We start from the raw sequence: 19,987 nt of genomic DNA, 5'->3' as shown, positions 1-19,987 counted from the left end.
CTCTCTCCCCTACCTCTCTCCCTCCCTCTCCCCCCTCTCTCTCTCCCTCTCCCACCCTCTCCCCTCTTAAACCCCTCTCGCTCTCTCCCTCCCTCTCCCCTCCCAAACCTCATTCGGCCCACAGAGTCCACGCTGACCAGAGGACATAGGTTTAAGACGAGCTGCCGGAGGAGGTAGTTGAGTCTTGTTGGAATCAATAGACAATAGACAATAGACAATAGGTGCAGGAGGAGGCCATTCGGCCCTACGAGCCAGCACCGCCATTCAATGTGATCATGGCTGATCATTCTCAATCAGTACCCCGTTCCTGCCTTCTCCCCATACCCCCTGACTCTGCGATCCTTAAGAGCTCTATCCAACTCTCTTTTGAATGCATTCAGAGAATTGGCCTCCACTGCCTTCTGAGGCAGAGAATTTCACAGATTCGCAACTCTCTGACTGAAAAAGCTTTTCCTCATCTCAGTTCTAAATGGCCTACCCCTTATTCTTAAACTGTGTGGCCCCTGGTTCTGGACTCCCCCAACATTGGGAACATGTTTCCTGCCTCTAACGTGTCCAACCCCTTAATAATCTTATACGTTTCGATAAGATCCTCTCTCATCCTTCTAAATTCCAGTGTATACAAGCCTAGTCGCTCCAGTCTTTCAACATACGACAGTCCCACCATTCCGGGAATTAACCTGGTGAACCTACGCTGCACGCCCACAATAGCAAGAATATCTTTCCTCAAATTTGGAGACCAAAACTGCACACAGTACTCCAGGTGCGGTCTCACTAGGGCCCTGTACAACTGCACACAGTACTCCAGGTGCGGTCTCACTAGGGCCCTGTACAACTGCACACAGTACTCCAGGTCAGGATCGAACCGGGGTCTCCGGCGCTGTGAGGCAGCAGGGGAACGAATGAATGTTGAAAGGCTGGAGCGATTGGGCTTGTATACACTGGAATTTAGAAGGATGAGGGGGGATCTTATTGAAACATATACGATAATTAGGGGATTGGACACATTAGAGGCAGGAAACATGTTCCCAATGTTGGGGGAGTCCAGAACAAGGGGCCACAGTTTAAGAATAAGGGGTCGGCCATTTAGAACGGAGATGAGGAAGAACTTTTTCAGTCAGAGAGTGGTGAAGGTGTGGAATTCTCTGCCTCAGAAGGCAGTGGAGGCCAGTTCGTTGGATGCTTTCAAGAGAGAGCTGGATAGAGCTCTTAAGGATAGCGGAGTGAGGGGGTATGGGGAGAAGGCAGGAACGGGGTACTGATTGGGAGTGATCAGCCATGATCGCATTGAATGGCGGTGCTGGCTCGAAGGGCTGAATGGCCTACTCCTGCACCTATTGTCTATTGTCTATTGTCTATTGAATGCGTGATCCAGTTTGTGTAGACACGATATACTTGTGGCTGTGCGTGTATGCTTCAATAGAAATACACACGTGCCACCCTCCCTTGCATCCGTGTGTTTCGTATCTATACCAACATGCACGCGTCTTTGCAATAGATAACAGCCCCCAGTTTGCAGACACAATCAAACTGGTAGATCATGTTGCAGCTAATAACACGCGCGGAGTATTGGCTCCCGTCCTGCTTCTTGAAGCAGAATTGCTGCTTGGCGCAGCGGGTAGAGCTGCTGCCTCACAGCGCCGGAGGCCCGGGTTCGATCCTGACTCCGGGTGCTGTCTGTTAACAGTGTCACGAAGGGTCCCGACCCGAAACTTCACCTATCCTAATTGAGTTTAGAGACACAGCGCGGAAACAGGCCCATTCGGCCCACCGGGTCCGCGCCGACCAGCGATCCCCGCACACTAACACTATCCTACACACACTAGGGACAATTTTCACATTTACCAAGCCAATTAACCTACAGACCCGCACGTCTTTGGAGTGTGGGAGGAAACCGAAGATCTCGGAGAAAACCCACGCAGGTCACGGGGAGAACGTACAAACTCCGTACAGATGGCGCCCGTAGTCGGGATGGAACCCGGGTCTCCGGCGCTGCAAGCGCTGTAAGGCGGCAACTTCTGCAGTTGTACAGGGCCCTAGTGAGACCGCACCTGGAGTACTGTGTGCAGTTGTACAGGGCCCTAGTGAGGCTTAATTACTTGAAAACCCATCTGGAATCTCACGTGAGGAAGGAAATCTTTCACATGACAATCTCTACGATCACCCCTTCATCCTCCTGCGCTCCAGGGATAAAGTCTTAGGCTGCTCCTACCTCTTCCTGGAGCTCAGGCCCTCCAGTCCTGCAACGTCCTTGAAAAATCTTCTCCACACCCATTCCCGTTTGGCTGCTTCCTCCCTGATACATAGAAACATAGAAAATAGGTGCAGGAGTAGGCCATTCGGCCCTTCGAGCCTGTACGCACCGCCATTCAATATGATCATGGCTGATCATCCAACTCAGTATCCCGTACCTGCCTTCTCTCCATACCCCCTGATCCCTTTAGCCACAAGGGCCACATCTAACTCCCTCTTAAATATAGCCAATGAACTGGCCTCAACTACCTTCTGTGGCAGAGAATTCCACAGATTCACCACTCTCTGTGTGAAAAAAAACTTTCACTTCTCGGTCCTAAAAGACTTCCCCCTTATCCTTAAACTGTGACCCCTTGTTCTGGATTCCCCCCAACATTGGGAACATGTTTCCTGCCACAAACGTGTCCAACCCCTTAATAATCTTATACGTTTTGATAAGATCTCCTCTCATTCTTCTAAATTCCAGTGTGTACAAGCCTAGCCGGTCCAGTCTTTCAACATACGATAGTCCCGCCATTCCAGGAATTAACCTGGTGAACCTACGCTGCACGCCCTCAATTGCAAGAATATCCTTCCTCAAATTTGGAGAGCAAAACTGCACACAGGTGCAGTCTCACTAGGGCCCTGTACAACTGCACACAGTACTCCAGGTGCGGTCTCACACTGAGTTACTCCAGCACTTTGCGTCTTTTTTTTTTTTGTTGCTGCTAGCTGGAAGTTCTGCTTCCAAGACTAAAGTTGCCATGGTGTCCACTTTTTGCCACTTTCACTCCAGCGCACAAGACAAAACAAAACGTTACCCGAAAAGTCACCCAGGGACGTCGCCCGTCCCGGCTGAGTTGCTCCAGCTTTCTGTGTCTGATTCCGGTTTAAACCAGCATCTGCAGTTCCTTCTGACACACTTCACCTTATGCCAGGTTAGTGTGCAAGAAGATCTATTTACAATCACGGGCATTTATTCACAAAATGCTGGAGTAACTCAGCAGGTCAGGCAGCATCTCGGGAGAGAAGGAATGGGTGAAGACTTCTTCAGTCTGAAGAAGGGTCTCGACCCGAAACGTCACCCATTCCTTCTCTCCTGAGATGCTGCCTGACCTGCTGAGTTACTCCAGCATTTTGTGAATAAATACCTTCGATTTGTACCAGCATCTGCAATTATCTTCTTATACTACTTTATTAGCCAAGTACGTTTTGCAACATACAAGGAATTTCATTTGCCGCACAGTCCTCACAACAATAAAAAAGAAACAGAACACACAAGATACATTTATCATCGGCTGTTAAACTTTGTGCTCTGCCAAGAATCTCAAAGCCTTACCCATACTCTCTCTCTCTCTCTGTCTCTCTCTCTCTCTCTCTGTGTGATCACTGGACGATCTTGCTTTCCAAGTCCCAAAACGGTAGGAGAAGTCACAGGTTGAACAGGCGAGAACAGGCTAGGACTGAGGCAACCAGTTGTGAGAATCTGCAGAGAATTCTCAGAATCTGAGAAGGTTGAAACATTGGACTGCAATGCTGCGAAATAAATAAACTGACCAACTACATCACGAGGGGAGGGAATGTGAGATTACGTGTTGACTCGTTAGTCTTTAACTCTTTGCGGTGTGGATCAATGGTGCCGAATAATCTGCTTCTCCACACAGTGTCGTGTTCGACAAATCAGCGGATTCAATAGACAATAGACAATAGGTGCAGGAGGAGGCCATTCAGCCCTTCGAGCCAGCACCGCCATTCAATGTGATCATGGCTGATCACTCTCAATCAGTACCCTATGGCGAGTCCGAAACTTGTTGGTTGTAGACAAAGTTTATTGCAGCCGCAATACACGAATACAGAGTTAAACAACAAGGTACAGGACAACCAATACAAACTTACTGTCTTCCTTGAAGACTTCGCCGAACTGACTAAAACGGGCGCCAAACGCGCACCTGACATCGCTGGCCAATCAGCGATGTCGTTCCCTGGACCAATCCCCATGGTCGCGTTCCCACGTGACCTCGCTGGCCAATCCGAGGGTTCGACGACCTGGACCATTCTCTATGGTCGCTACAACCCCGTTCCTGCCTTCTCCCCATACCCTCTCACTCCGCTATCCTTAAGAGCTCTATCCAGCTCTCTCTTGAAAGCATCCAACGAACTGGCCTCCACTGCCTTCTGAGGCAGAGAATTCCACACCTTCACCACTCTCTGACTGAAAAAGTTCTTCCTCATCTCCGTTCTGAATGGCCTACCCCTTATTCTTAAACTGTGGCCCCTTGTTCTGGACTCCCCCAAAATTGGGAACATGTTTCCTGCCTCTAATGTGTCCAATCCCCTAATTATCTTATATGTTTCAATAAGATCCCTCCTCATCCTTCTAAATTCCAGTGTATACAGACGACAGAGGTTGATTCACAGAGTAATTTAGGACACATACGCTCAATACACGATCAGCCAAAACATTATGACCACTGACAGGCAAAGTGAATAACATTGGTTATCTTGTTACAATGGCACCTGTCAAGGGGTGGGATATATTAGGCAGCAAGTGAACAGTCAGTTCTTGAATTTGACGTGTTGGATGCAGGAGAAATGGGCAGGAGTAAAGACCTGAGCGACTTTGACAAGGGCCAAATTGTTCTGGCCAGACGACTGGGTCAGAGCATCTCTGAAACGGCAAGGCTTGTGGGGTGCTCCCGGTCAGCAGTGGTGAGTACCGACCGACCGACAGTGGTCCGAGGAGGGACAAACCACAAACTGGCGACAGGCAGGGTGTTGGGCACCCAAGGCTCATCGACGCGCGAGGGCAACGAAGGCGATCCCGTCTGGTCCGAACCGACAGAAGGTCGACTGTGGCACAAAAGTCACGGAAAATGTTAATGGTGGTGACGGGAGGAATGTGTCACAATACACAGTGCATCGCACCCTGCTGCGTATGGGGCTGCACACGGAGGACCAACAGCATATTAGGCAGGTGGTCATAATGATTTGGCTGATCGGTGTATTTCCGAATACACTGCAGAGCACGCTGCAGGATGTTCCGGTTCTCGATTGCCCGGCGCTGATAATCCGAGTTCTTTACCTTTAGTCTTGATATAAAAATAATCTGAACACTGGATGAGTACAACAGATTTTACTCCACAGTGGGGTGCTTTCCGTGAGGCTCTCCAGATATAATACAGTGTCTGAAAAGATCTCAACTAGGGAGAGGGAAAGAACAACTTTTCCACGATTGATTACTTTTTAATACAGAAAGGAAAAGGGGTGTCACATAGGAAATCAACAACCGATTACAATCTAAATACAATTCACATGGTTACAGAGAAAACATAGAAACATAGAAACATAGAAAATAGGTGCAGGTGTAGGCCATTTGGCCCTTCGAGCCTGTACGCACCGCCATTCAATATGATCATGGCTGATCATCCTGCTCAGTATCCTGTACCTGCCTTCTCTCCATACCCCCTGATCCTTTAGCCACAAAGGCCACATCTAACTCAAGATCAAGATCAAGATAGCTTTATTTGTCATCCAATATTGGACGAAATTCGGTCACCCACAGTCCAACAATAAAAGCATTAAATAGGCATTCAAATTACACAACCCCAAAAACCCCCAAAACACAGTCCAACAATAAAAGCATTAAATAGGCATTAAAATTACCCAACCCCAAAAACACACAAAAAAAGAAACATCCATCAAAGAAACATCCATCACAGTGAGTCTCCTCCAGTCCTCTCCTCACTGTGATGGAAGGCCACAATGTCTTTCCCTTCTCCTGCCGTCCTCGCCCACAGTCAGGTTGTTGTGGTTGCAGGCCGCACCGGACGGTCCGCAGCGGGCCGAGCCTAAGGCGAGTCGCAGCCGCTCCCGCAGCCGCTCCCGCAGCCGCTCCCGCAGCCTCCGAAGACGGCCGGCTCCGCCGATGATAAGTCCGATCCGGGGCGGGCGAACACGCTGCTGCTGTTGCTGCACGTCGGGGCGGTCGTGGCTCCCGACATTGAAGCCCCCGCCCAGCAGAGAAATATCCCGTGGCATATCTTAGGCCGAGCCGGACGGTGAAATGTCCTCAACCCAAGCCCCGCGACCCGGGGCGGGCGAACCCGCTGCCGCTGCCAGAGCTCCCGATGTCGGCATCCACGCGGCCCGAGCCTAAGGCGAGTCGCAGCCGCTCCCGCAACCTCCGAAGACGGCCGGCTCCGGTGATGGTAAGTCCGATCCGCGGGCTCTGCGAACCAGAGCCCTGGAGGCCGACAGCTCCAGGAGTTGGGCCGATGGTAGGCCGCAGCAGGAACGGAGACACGGCCCAGAACACAAAGGTCGGGTCTCCGTTCGGAAGGGACACATATTTACAATGTTACAGTTCCCCCCCTCCCCCCCACATACACACATAGTACACAAACACAAAAACACCACATCACAACTACAATTAAGACAAAAAAAACCAACAAAAACACAAAGACAAATGGACCGCAGGTGAGCCGCAGCTGCTAGGGCAGCGCCGCCATCTTAAATATAGCCAATGAACTGGCCTCAACTCCCTTCTGTGGCAGAGAATTCCACAGACTCACCACTCTCTGTGTGAAGAAATGTTTTCTCATCTCGGTCCTAAAAGACTTCCCCCTTATCCTTAAGCTGTGACCCCTGGTTCTGGACTTCCCCAACATCGGGAACAATCTTCCCCCATCTAGCCTCTCCAACCCCTTAAGAATTTTATATGTTTCTGTAAGATCCCCCCTCAGTCTTCTAAATTCCAGCGAGTACAAGCCGAGTCTATCCAGTCTTTCTTCATATGAAAGTCCTGCCATCCCAGGGATCAATCTGGTGGACCTTCTCTGTACTCCCTCTAAGGCTAGAATGTCTTTCCTCAGATTAGGAGACCAAAACTGCACACAATACTCCAGGTGCGGTCTCACCAAGGCCCTGTACAACCAAAAACAAAACCATGAATACAGGTCACGTCGGCTGACGTTCCATTCTCCAAACCCCTCCGGCTTACCATCATTGCATTAGAGTACATCTCCTGGGTGCAGGTGGTGAATGTGGTTAGGTTGGTCTGGCCTGCACGTTCTTTCCTCCACCATACCTGGCATCAGCAAGGCCTTAAGACAGATGATCCCCAGCTGCACTTTCATTATAAGTTAACCTCGTCTATTCTGCGGAGAGATTTCAGCACGTGGTCTCCTGGTATTATGGACCCGTCCCCTTTTGTAACTGGTAGTGGCTTCTGTGCCTCTTGTACCTGGGAATGCAGGACTGGTAAAGCATGGGTTAATTGCTGTGCATAAATAATGAATTCATCACTGAGGGCGTGTTGGTCAAAATAACTTCCACCCACTTGATGCTAATGTGCCTGTGGCAACTCTATAAGATCTACTTATATACACTCAAAGCGTCAGTCTGGTATGGTCCCTTGAAGGCATCCAGAGAATTGGCCTGCGCCCAGGAGATGTACTCTAATGCAATGATGATAAGCCGGAGGGGTTTGGAGAATGGAATGGTATTAATGGTTTTGTTTTCTCTGTAACCATGTGAATTGTATTTAGATTGTAATTGGTTGTTGATTTCCTATGTAACACCCATTTTGATTGGTGTTGGTTTATGATTGTATGTGTTATTGCATTTATATTGATTATTCTTATTGGTCTTATTGTTGAACTGCGGGTCACTTTTCATTTCACTGCACATTTATGTGTATGTGACAAATAAATTGACTATTAATAATAATAATAATAATGCATTACATTTATATAGCGCTTTTCAAACACTCAAAGACGCTTTACAGGGATTTCTAGAACATAGAGAATTCAATAAATAGATAAATAAGTAAACGTACAGAAAAAGGAGACAGAAGGTGAGGTGACCTTCAGTGGTTGAAGGCAGTGCTGAACAGGTGAGACTTCAGTGATGTTTTGAATGTGGTGAGTGAGGAGGAGTCTCTGACGGTTTGGGGTAGTGAGTTCCAGAGGGTGGGAGCAGCGATGGAGAAAGCCCTGTCCCCCCAGGATCTGAGTTTGGTCCGGATGGGGGGGGGACAGGAGATTGGCAGCAGCAGAGCGGAGGGTGCAGGTGGGAGTGTGCCTGTGGAGGAGGTCAGTCAGGTAGGATGGGGCCAGGTTATGAAAGGCTTTGTAGGTCATGAGGAGGATTTTGTACTGGATTCTCTGGGGGATGGGGAGCCAGTGACTATTGACTATTGATTTTCCTTTCTGTATAAAAAATAATCAATCGTGGAACAGTTGTTCCACTTGGGCATTATTACTGTCTTTCCGGGATTATTTTGTCTGCAAATTTCAAAATCTGAGGCTTGTTTTAACGCCTCCCGGCGAATTTTCGGATGCCACCATGTTTCCTTTGCCATCCTGACTATACCCTCCTTACCTGCATGCGTAAGGAAGTGCATATAGTCTAAAAGAAAGGGCAAATCAGGTACGCAAATCTGTCCGAGAGGGGTAAACCAGAGCACTCAAGGAGTCAATGGCACAACCCTCTTGTTTCAAGATCATGTTGCTCTGCATTAACCCTACATCACCCATGCCTGGCAAGGCCGTTCGGCCCATCAGAATCTTTGGTTCTGTGGGGACCATAGTGCTGGATTCGCAAGCCACGATGATGTCAGCAAGGGCATTTGCCTTGGGATTTTAGAGGTGGTCACCTGGATGGGGATTGCAATAGACAATAGGTGCAGGAGGAGGCCATTCGGCCCTTCGAGCCAGCACCGCCATTCAATGTGATCATGGCTGATCATTCTCAATCAGTACCTCGTTCCTGCCTTCTCCCCATACCCCCTGACTCCGCTATCCTTAAGAGCTCTATCTAGCTCTCTCTTGAAAGCATCCCGAGAATTGGCCCCCACTGCCTTCTGAGGCAGAGAATTCCACAGATTTACAACTCTCCGACTGAAAAGGTTTTTCCTCATCTCCGTTCCAAATGGCCGACCCCTTATTCTTAAACTGTGTTGGCCCTGGTTCTGGACTCCCCCAACATTGGGAACATGTTTCCTACCTCTAACGTGTCCAATCCCTTAATAATCTTATACGTTTCGATAAGATCCCCTCTCATCCTTCTGAATTCCAGTGTATACAAGCCCAGTCACGACAGTCCCGCCATTCCGGGAATTAACCTGGTGAACCTACGCTGCACTCCCTCAATAACAAGAATGTCCTTCCTCAAATTTGGAGACCAAAACTACACACAGTACTCCAGGTGCGGTCTCACTAGGGCCCTGTACAACTACAGAAAGACCTCTTTGCTTCTATACTCAACTCCTCTTGTCATGAAGGCCAACATTCCATTGGCTTTCTTCACTTTCTTCTAAATTCCAGCGTACTTGATAATGGCCAGTTGTGTCGGGAGGGCTAGGGCTTGCAATAAGTTGGTCACATAGAATTGAAAGGGGCAATCATGTAGAGGATGTAGAGGATGTCCAATGTCTGGTGTCCAAGGACTCCATCCTTCATGGCATCTAGTTTGGTTTAGAGATACAGCGCGGCAAGTGGCCCTCTCGGCCCACCGGGTCCGCGCCGACCGGCGATCCCCGCACACTAACACTGTCCTACACCCACGAGGGATAATTTGTACACATGAACCAAGCCAATTAACCTACAATCCTGCGCGTCTTTGGAGTGTGGGAGGAAACCGAAGATCTCGGAGAAAACCCGCGCAGGTCACGGGGAGAACGTGCAAACTCCGTACAGACGGCGCCCGTAGTCGGGATCGAACCCGGGTCTCTGGCGCTGCATTCGCTGTAAGGCAATGTGCAAGGTCAGTTCCAGGAGACAACACGTTTGAATCTTGTTCTAGAGGGGCAATGGAATGCAGAGAAGACAATAGACAATAGGTGCAGGAGGAGGCCATTTGGCCCTTCGAGCCAGCACCGCTATTCATTGTGATCATGGCTGATCAGTAACCCGTGCCTGCCTTCTCCCCATATCCCTTGATTCCGCTAGCCCCTAGAGCTCTATCGAACTCTCTTTTAAATTCATCCAGTGAATTGGCCTCCACTGCCCTCTGTGGCAGAGATTTCCACAAATTCACAACTCTCTGGGTGAAAAATCTTTTTCTCTTCTCAGTTTTAAATGGCCTCCCCTTTATTCTTAGACTGTGTGTGGCCCCTGGTTCTGGACATTGGGAACATTTTTCCTGCATCTAGCTTGTCCAGTCCTTTTATAACTGTATACCGTCTCTATAAGATCCCCCTCTCATCCTTCTAAATTCCAGCGAATACAAGCCCAGTCTTTCCAATCTTTCCTCGTACAACAGTCCCGCCATCCCGGGGATTAACCTGGTGAACCTACGCTGCACTGCCTCAACAGCAAGCACGTCCTTCCTCAAATTAGGAGACCAAAACTGCACACAATACTCCAGGTGCGGTCTCACCAGGCCCCTGTACAACTGCAGAAGGACCTCTTTATTCCTGTACTCAAATCCTCTCATTATGAAGGCCAACATGCCATTAGATTTCTTCACCGCTTTCTTCATGTTTACTTTCAGTGACTGGCTGATAACTTGGCTGATAACTCAATTTTACATTTTTGCTGAAGTTATTTGCTTAACCCTGGCACACGCCCAGTCCTTCCACAATTGCTGGTTTTATTTCAGTCCTGCAATTGAGAGATAAGAGCCAAATTGTCGCACAGCTGCCGCACAGCTCCAGGGATCCAGGTTCCAGTTTATTTTATTTTCATGTGTACCGGGGTACAGTGTAAAGCTTTTTGTTGCCTGCTCAGCAGCCAGAGGGAAGACGATACATCGATCCACTCACAATGCACAGACCTACTTGAACTTTATTCACAAAATGCTGGAGTAACTCAGCAGGTCAGGCAGCATCTCAGGAGAAAAGGAATGGGTGACGTTTCAATAGACAATAGACAACAGACAATAGGTGCAGGAGGAAACCATTCGGCCCTTCGAGCCAGCACTGCCATTCAATGTGATCATGGCTGATCATTCTCAATCAGTACCCCGTTCCTGCCTTCTCCCCATACCCCCTGACTCCGCTATCCTTAAGAGCTCTATCTAGCTCTCTCTTGAATGCATTCAGAGAATTGGCCTCCACTGCCTTCTGAGGCAGAGAATTCCACAGATTCACAACTCTCTGACTGAAAAAGTTTTTCCTCGTCTCAGTTCTAAATGGCCTACCCCTTATTCTTAAACTGTGGCCCCTTGTGCTGGACTCCCCCAACATTGGAACATGTTTTCTGCCTCTAACGTGTCCAACCCCTTAATAATCTTATACGTTTCGATAAGATCTCCTCTCAACCTTCTAAATTCCAGTGTATACAAGCCTAGTCGATCCAGTCTTTCAACATATGACAGTCCCGCCATTCCGGGAATTAACCTCGTAAATCTACGCTGCACGCCCTCAATAGCAAGAATATCCTTCCTCAAATTTGGAGACCAAAACTGCACACAATACTCCAGGTGCGGTCTCACTAGGGCCCTGTACAACTGCAGAAGGACCTCTTTGCTCCTATACTCAACTCCTCTTGTTATGAAGGCCAACATTTCTTCACTGCCTGCTGTACCTGCATGCTTCCTTTCAGTGACTGATGCACTAGGACACCCAGATCTCGTTGTACATCCCCTTTTCTTAACTTGACACCATTCAGATAATACTCTGCCTTCCTATTCTTACCACCTTACACTTATCCACATTAAACTGCATCTGCCATGCATTCGCCCACTCACGCAACCTGTCCAAGTCACCCTGCAACCTCATAGCATCTTCCTCACAGTTCACACTACCACCCAGCTTTGTATCATCTGCAAATTTGCTAATGGTACTTTTAATCCAGGTCGAGACCCTTCTTCAGACTGATGAACTTTATACTGTTTTAAAACTGTTTCTAATTTTGTTTCACTGGGTTGTATAAATTTAGCTAATTAATTTATTGCATCGTATGGGAGGCGCATTCCCAATCTCGTTGTACAATGACAATAAAGATATATTGTATTATTGTATTGTATTGTTCAGTGCAAGGTAAAGCCAGCAAAGTCCGATCAAGAATAGTCCGAGGGTCAGCAAAGAGGTAGATAGTAGTTCAGCTCTGCTCTCTGGTTGTGGTGGGATGGTTCAGTTGCCTGATAACAGCCGGGAAGAAACTGTCCCTGAATCTGGAGGTGTGCGTTTTCACACTTCTGTACCTTTTGCCCGATGGGAGAGGGGAGAAGAGGGAGTGACCGGGGGTGAGACTGGTCCTTGATTATGCTGCTGGCCTTGCCGAGGCAGCGTGAGGTGTAGATGGAGTCGATGGAAGGGAGGTTGGTTTGTGTGTGTGACGGTCTGGGTTGCGTCCACAATTCGCTGCAATTTAGTTTAGTTTAGTTTAGTTTGGAGATACAGCACGGAAACAGGCCCTTCGGCCCACTGGGTCCGTGCCGCCCAGCGATCCCCGCACATTAACACCTTCCTACACCCACTAGGGACAATCTTTTACATTTACCAAACTAATTAACCTACAAACCTACACGTCTTTGGAGTGTGGGCGGAAACCGAAGATCTCGGAGAAAACTCACGCATGTCACGGGCAAAGATACTAGAGGAACAAGATGGAGCACTCCGTTGAAATCGCCTATACTGAGGTTTAGTTCGCAAAGGAGCCATTTTAGTTGGCAAAATCCGCCATTCGCTATGCCTCGCGCAGTGTAATCAATGTTTTGGGGGAGCAGTATGTGTGATTATCCCATTAAAATGCAGAATATCAATTCACAGATTCTTGATATTTTTCTTTTTAAATGTTTCTGCAAGTTTCTGCCTACTAAAATGGCGGCGTGGCGTGCTACGGTTTTTAGGGTCGAGTGGTCTATCTTGTTCCTCTAGTATATTTGGTCACGGGGAGAATGTACAAACTCCGTACGGACAGCGCCCGCAGTCGGGATGGAACCCGGGTCTCCGGCGCTGCATTCGCTGCGAGGCGGCAACTCTACCGCTGCGCCACCGTGACCGCCCCATTTCTTACGGACGGAGTTGTTCCCGAACCAAGCTGTGATGCATCCTGATAAAGGGCTTTCTGCGGCGCATCTGTACAAGATGCGTTTGTGGGATGTCCCATTTTCCACGGACATCCCAAAATTCAGTCACGGCTAGGGTTGCCAACTTCCTCACTCCCAAATAAGGGACAAAGGTGACGTCACCGCCCCGTGCCCCACGCGACCTCGCCCAGCCAGCGGCCACGGGCTCCCGCTCCACCAACGGCGGCCTGCCGGGCCGGGAGGCGGGTTGCTACGCAATCTCCGTTAGGCGAACACACTCCGTTAGCCTGCAGTGTCCGAGCCTACAGCGGCCCCCGGGCCTACAGTGTCCGGGCCTACAGTGTCCTGGCCTACAGTGTCCGGGCCTGCAGTGTCCTGGCCTACAGTGTCCTGGCCTACAGTGTCCGGGCCTGCAGTGTCCTGGCCTACAGTGTCCTGGCCTACAGTGTCCGGGCCTGCAGTGTCCTGGCCTACAGTGTCCGGGCCTGCAGTGTCCGGGCCTGCAGTGTCCTGGCCTACAGTGTCCTGGCCTACAGTGTCCGGGCCTGCAGTGTCCTGGCCTACAGTGTCCGGGCCTGCAGTGTCCGGGCCTACAGTGTCCTGGCCTACAGTGTCTGGGCCTACAGTGTCCTGGCCTACAGTGTCCGGGCCTGCATGGTCCGGGCCTGCAGTGTCCGGGCCTACAGTGTCCGAGCCTACAGCGGCCCCCGGGCCTACAGTGTCCGGGCCTACAGTGTCCTGGCCTACAGTGTCTGGGCCTACAGTGTCCTGGCCTACAGTGTCCGGTCCTGCAGTGTCCTGGCCTACAGTGTCCGGGCCTGCAGTGTCCGGGCCTACAGTGTCCCGGCCTGCAGTGTCCGGGCCTACACTGTCCGGGCCTGCAGTGTCCGGGCCTACAGTGTCCTGGCCTACAGTGGCCTACAGTGTCCTGGCCTACAGTGGCCTACAGTGTCCTGGCCTACAATGGCCTACAGTGTCCTGGCCTACAGTGTCCTGGCCTACAGTGGCCTACAATGTCCTGGCCTACAGTGGTCTACAGTGTCCTGGCCTACAGTGGCCTACAGTGTCCTGGCCTACAGTGTCCGGGCCTGCAGTGTCCGGGCCTGCAGTGTCCAGGCCTGCATGGTCCGGGCCTGCAGTGTCCGGGCCTACAGTGTCCGGGCCTACAGTGCCCCCCCGGGCCTAATACGGGACAAGGGCAGTCCCCGATGGGACAATCCAATTTAGCCCAAAATACGGGATGTCCCAGCTAATATGGGATAGTTGGCAGCCCTAGTCGCGGTCAGAGAGTTGAAAATCTTGTACGACTGGTGTGACAATCTGTGGAATTCTCTGCCTCAGAAGGCAGTGGAGGCCAATTCTCTGAATGCATTCAAGAGAGAGCTAGATAGAGCTCTTAAGGATAGCGGAGTCAGGGGGTATGGGGAGAAGGCAGGAACGGGGTACTGATTGAGAATGATCAGCCATGATCACATTGCTGGCTGTAGGCCCGGACACTGTAGGCCCGGACACTGTAGGCCCGGACACTGTAGGCCCGGACACTGTAGGCCCGGACACTGTAGGCCCGGACACTGTAGGCCCGGACACTGTAGGCCCGGACACTGTAGGCCAGGACACTGCAGGCCTGGACACTGCAGGCCCGGACACTGTAGGCCCGGGGGCCGCTGTAGGCCCGGACACTGCAGGCCCGGACACTGTAGGCCCGGGGGCCGCTGTAGGCCCGGACACTGCAGGCTAATGGAGTGTGTTCGCCTATCGGAGATTGCGTAGCAACCCGTCTCCCGGCCCGGCTGGCCGCCGTTGGTGGAGCGGGAGCACGTGGCCGCTCGTTGGGCGAGGTCGCGTGGGGCGCGGGGCGGCGTCTTCACCTTTGTCCCTTATTTGGGAGTGAGGAAGTTGGCAACCCTAGCCGTGACCGAATTTTGGGATGTTCGTGGAAAATGGGATGAAGGGAGGAAATTTTGGAAGAGGTGCAGCCTCTGAAAATCTGAAATGAAAATCAAAATTCTCAGCAGGTCAGGCAGAACCTGTGGGAGGAGAAGCAATTAATGCCTCAGGTCGAAAACACTTGTTCACACCCATGAAAAATTAGAAAACAAATTAATTATAGTTATGATTCACATTGAGGGGGCGGTGAGTTTGAAAGGACAAAGGGAATATTTCCTGTGAGGCCAAAAAATTCAGGTTTTGGAATAGTCAATAGACAATAGGTGCAGGAGGAGGCCATTCGGCCCTTCGAGCCAGCACCACCATTCAATGTGATCACGGCTGATCATTCTCAATCAGTACCCCGTTCCTGCCTTCTCCCCATACCCCCTGACTCCGCTATCCCTACGAGCTCTATCTAGCTCTCTCTTGAATGCATTCAGAGAATTGGCCTCCACTGCCTTCTGAGGCAGAGAATTCCACAGATTTACAACTCTCTGACTGAAAAGGTTTTTCCTCATCTCCGTTCCAAATGGCCTACACCTTATAGAAGTGTGTGGCTCCTGGTTCTGGTCTCCCCCAACATTGGGAACATGTTTCCTGCCTCTAACGTGTCCAACCCCTTAATAACCTTATATGTTTCGATAAGATCCCCTCCCATCCTTCTAAATTCCAGTGTATTTCCCTCTCAACCCCATTCTCCTGCCTTCTCCCCATAACCCCTGACACCCGCACTAATCAAGATCACTGTCCTGTGCTCCAAGGAATAAGGCCTTAGCCTGTCCAACTTTTCTCTATGGCTCAGGCCCCCAAGTTCTGGCAACATCATTGGCATTCCAGCTGAACCACATCATGGAACGGATCCAAAAGGCTTTCTGGGAATTCAGTCTTTGAAAGGCAAGCTTTTAAGGTCACCAACTCATTCAGCGAGACCATGGTCTGTACAGAGTTTGTACGTTCGCCCCGTGATCTGCTTGGGTTTTCTCCGAGATCTTCGGTTTCTTCCCATGCTCCGAAGACGTGCAGGTTTGTAGGTTAATTGGCTTGGTATAAAAATGTAAAAATTATCCCTAGTGTGTGTGTGTATGTAGGACAGTGTTAGTGTGCAGGGATCGCTAGTCGGTGTGGACTCAGTGGGCCAAAGGGCCTGTTTCCGCACTGTTTCTCTGCAACTAAACGACTAAAGCAGAATTCGGCCCATTCGGCCCATCGAGTCTACTCCGCCATTCAATCATGGCTGATCTATCTCTCCCTCTCAACGCCATTCTCCTGCCTTCTCCCCACAACCCCTTGGGCACCCGCACTGATCAAGATCACCGTCACTCTCCTGCACCCCAAGGAATAAAGCCTTAGCCTGTCCAACCCTTCTCTCAGGAAGATTGTTCCCGATGTTGGGGAAGTCCAGAACAAGGGGTCACAGTTTAAGGATAAGGGGGAAGTCTTTTAGGACCGAGATGAGAAAGTTTTTTTTCACACAGAGAGTGGTGAATCTGTGGAATTCTCTGCCACAGAAGGTAGTTGAGGCCAGTTCATTGGCTACATTTAAGAGGGAGTTAGATGTGGCCCTTGTGGCTAAAGGGATCAGGGGGTATGGAGAGAAAGCAGGTACGGGATACTGAGATGGATGATCAGCCATGATCATATTGAATGGCGGTGCAGGCTCGAAGGGCCGAATGGCCTACTCCTGCACCTATTTTCTATGTTTCTATGGCTCAGGCCCTCTAGTCCTGGTAACATCATTGTAAATCTCCTCCGCACCCTTTCCAGGCAAAAACCACATTCGACGATACTCGATATGTTACATAAAGCCTTCAGTATCTTCACCATGCAACAATAAACTTAGATTGATCCAGTGTGGAAACAGGCCCTTCGGCCCAACTCGCCCACACCGGCCAACAATGTCCCAGCTACCATAGTCCCACTTGCCTGCACTTGGTCCATAACCGTCCAAACCTGTCCCGTCCATGTAACTTTCAAACTGTTTCTTAAACGTTGGGATAGTCCCAGCCTCAACTACTCCTCCGGCAGCTCGTTCCATACACCCATCACCCTCTGTGTGAAAAAGTTACCACTCGGATTCCTATTAAATCTTTTCCCCTTCACCTTGAACCCATGTCCTCTGGTCCTCGATTCCCCTACTCTCAAGTCAAGTCAAGTCAAGTCATATTTATTTGTCACATACACATACTCGATGTGCAGTGAAATGAAAGTGGCAATGCCTGCGGGTTGTGCACAAAAATAATTACAGTTACAGCATATAAATAAAGTTAATAAGTTACTAAACATAGCACAAAAAGTGTCGACAAAAATTTAGTCTCTGGGTTATCAAAGTTGACAGTCCTGATGGCCTGTGGGAAGAAGCTCCGTCTCATCCTCTCCGTTTTCACAGCGTGACAGCGGAGGCGTTTGCCTGACCGTAGCATCTGGAACAGTCCGTTACTGGGTGGCAGGGGTCCCTCATGATCTTGCTTGCTCTGGATCTGCACCTCCTGATGTATAGGTCCTGCAGGGGGACGAGTGTGAGACTCTGTGCGTCTACCCAATCTATTCCTCTCATGATTTTGTACACCTCTATAAGATCTCCCCTCATCCTCCTGCGCTCCAAGGAATAGAGTCCCAGCCTGCTCAACCTCTCCCTGTAGCTCAGGCCCCTCGAGTCCTGGCAACATCCTCGGAAACCTTTTCTGAGCTTTTAGCTCTTGAAAAGACCTTTGCTTTAAAACGCCTACTGGAACAATAATGTTGTTATTGTGAATACAATATTCTCCAGGGGCCTAACGTCCTTTATCCAAAATGATTTTCTATTTCATGAGGCCTCTTAGCAACCTAACTTTGGCATCCCAGCTGAACTACATTATGGATCAGATCCAAGCAGCTTTGTGGGAATTCAGTCTTTGAAAGGCAGGCTTTTAAGATCGCCAACTCATTCAGCGAGACGCGGGTTCGATCCCGACTACTGGTGCTTGTCTGTACGGAGTTTGTACGTTCGCCCCGTTTTCTCCGAGATCTTCGGTTTCGCTCCAAAGACGTGCAGGTTGTAGGTTAATTGGCTTGGTGTAAAAATGTAAAATTGTCCCTGGTGTGTGTGTGTGTGTAGGACAGTGTTCGTGTGCAGGGATCGCTGGTCGGTGCAGACTCGGTGGGCCGAAGGGCGTGTTTCTGTGCTGTTGCTCGAAAACTGAATTAACTAAACTCCAAAGACGTGCCCGTGCGGGTTTGTAGATTAATTGGCTTCGGTTAAAAAAAAAAAATTTGCCCCGTGTGCAGGATAGAACCAGCATATGGGGTGATCGCTGGCTGGCACGGACTCAGTGGGCCGAAGGGCCTGTTTCCCCGCTGTTTCTCTAAAGTCCAAAAGAGTCTTGGTAGAGGTGGGTGTTGAGGCTGGGACTATCCTAACATTTAAGAATCAGTTAGACAGGTACATGGATAGGACATGTCTGAAGAAGGGTCTCGACCCGAAACATCACCCATTCCTTCTCTCCTGAGATGCTGCCTGACCTGCTGAGTTACTCCAGCATTTTGTGAATACATGGATCGGACAGGTCTGGAGGGATATGGGCCAAACGCGAGCAGGTAGGACTACTGTAGCTGGGACAGTGTGGGCAAGTTGGGCCAAAGGGCCTGTTTCCACACTATATTACTTTAAGACTCTAATCGGGATATCAGAGAGGTTAGAGAGAGAGAGAGAGGTGGGGAAGCTGTGGGGAGATGTTAGTGGAGGGAGTGGAAGAATCATTACATGAACGATCCCAGGAACGAGTGGGCTGACGTACGATGAGCGTTTGTCAGCACTGGGCCTGTACTCACTGGAGTTTAGAAGGATGAGGGGGGACCTCTTTGAAACATACATAACAGTGAGCGGCCTGGATAGAGTGGATGTGGAGAGGATGTTTCCACTAGTGGGAGAGTGTAGGACCAGAGTGTAGGCACAGCCTCAGAATTAAAGGGCGTTCTTTTCGGAAGGAGATGAGGAGGAATTTCTTTAGTCAGAGGGTGGTGAATCTGTGGGATTCTTTGCCACAGAAGTACTGAAGTAACTCTGGACGAAGAGATTTAGCGGTTGTGGCCTGGGGAGGCAGCGGAGGTCGGAGGCAGTGGCGGTGGAAGCCTCAGGTTCAGTCTGAAGAAGGGCCTCGACCCGAAACGTCACCCATTCCTTCTCTCCCGAGATGCTGCCTGACCCGCTGAGTTACTCCAGCATTTTGTGAAGTAATCCTGGAGTAGTCTTACAGCGCCACAGACCCAGGTTCGATCCTGACCACGGGCGCTGTCTGTACGGAGTTTGCACCTTCTCCATGTGACCGCGTGGGTTTTCTCCGGGCGCTCCGGTTTCCTCCCACACTCCAAAAATGTACAGGTTTGTAGGTTAATTAGCTACTCTAAATTGCCCCTAGTGTGTAGGATTGTGCTCGTGTACGGAATGCTGTTCAGCGCAGACCTGGTGGGCTGAAGGGCTGTTTCCACGCTGTATTACTAAAGTCTAAAGTCTCTCGACGCGAGTCCATTGATGTTTCTCAGCAATAGTTTCTATGGATATTTGCGCAATGATACTCTATTAAACAATGTAATATACACCGATCAGCCAAAACATTATGACCTGATGAGCCAAAACATTTTTACCACCTGCCTAATATGCTGTTGGTCCTCCGTGTGCAGCCCCATACGCAGCAGAGCGCGATGCACTCTATTGCCATAGAGGGAGTACAGAGAAGGTTCACCAGATTGATTCCTGGGATGGCAGGACTTTCATATGAAGAAAGACTGGATAGACTCGGCTTGTACTCGCTGGAATTTAGAAGATTGAGGGGGGATCTTATAGAAACTTACAAAATTCTTAAGGGGTTGGACAGGC

General features: G+C 49.9%; 1 protein-coding gene across 4 annotated transcripts in view; it reads right to left on the bottom strand.

Moving 5' to 3' along the window:
* Nucleotides 1-3,786, bottom strand: part of selenbp1 (selenium binding protein 1) — a 38,350-nt gene extending 34,564 nt beyond the window's left edge. For 2 of the 4 annotated variants that reach the window (XM_078431814.1, XM_078431816.1), the window contains exon 1: nucleotides 3,572-3,785. In XM_078431814.1, the coding sequence (XP_078287940.1) occupies nucleotides 3,572-3,575 (4 nt within the window). In that variant the 5' untranslated portion in view covers nucleotides 3,576-3,785. Of the gene's footprint in view, nucleotides 1-2,212; nucleotides 2,297-3,571 lie in introns of all 4 variants that reach the window. The other 2 variants (XM_078431815.1, XM_078431818.1) reach the window with 2 other exon arrangements.
* Nucleotides 3,787-19,987: the final 16,201 nt, after the last annotated feature.

Source organism: Rhinoraja longicauda, chromosome 44 (assembly GCF_053455715.1).
Source record: "Rhinoraja longicauda isolate Sanriku21f chromosome 44, sRhiLon1.1, whole genome shotgun sequence".
Classification (NCBI taxonomy): Eukaryota; Metazoa; Chordata; class Chondrichthyes; order Rajiformes; family Arhynchobatidae; genus Rhinoraja; species Rhinoraja longicauda.
The sequence above is the reverse complement of the archived record's forward strand: the minus strand, read 5'-3'. Positions and strand labels throughout refer to the sequence as shown.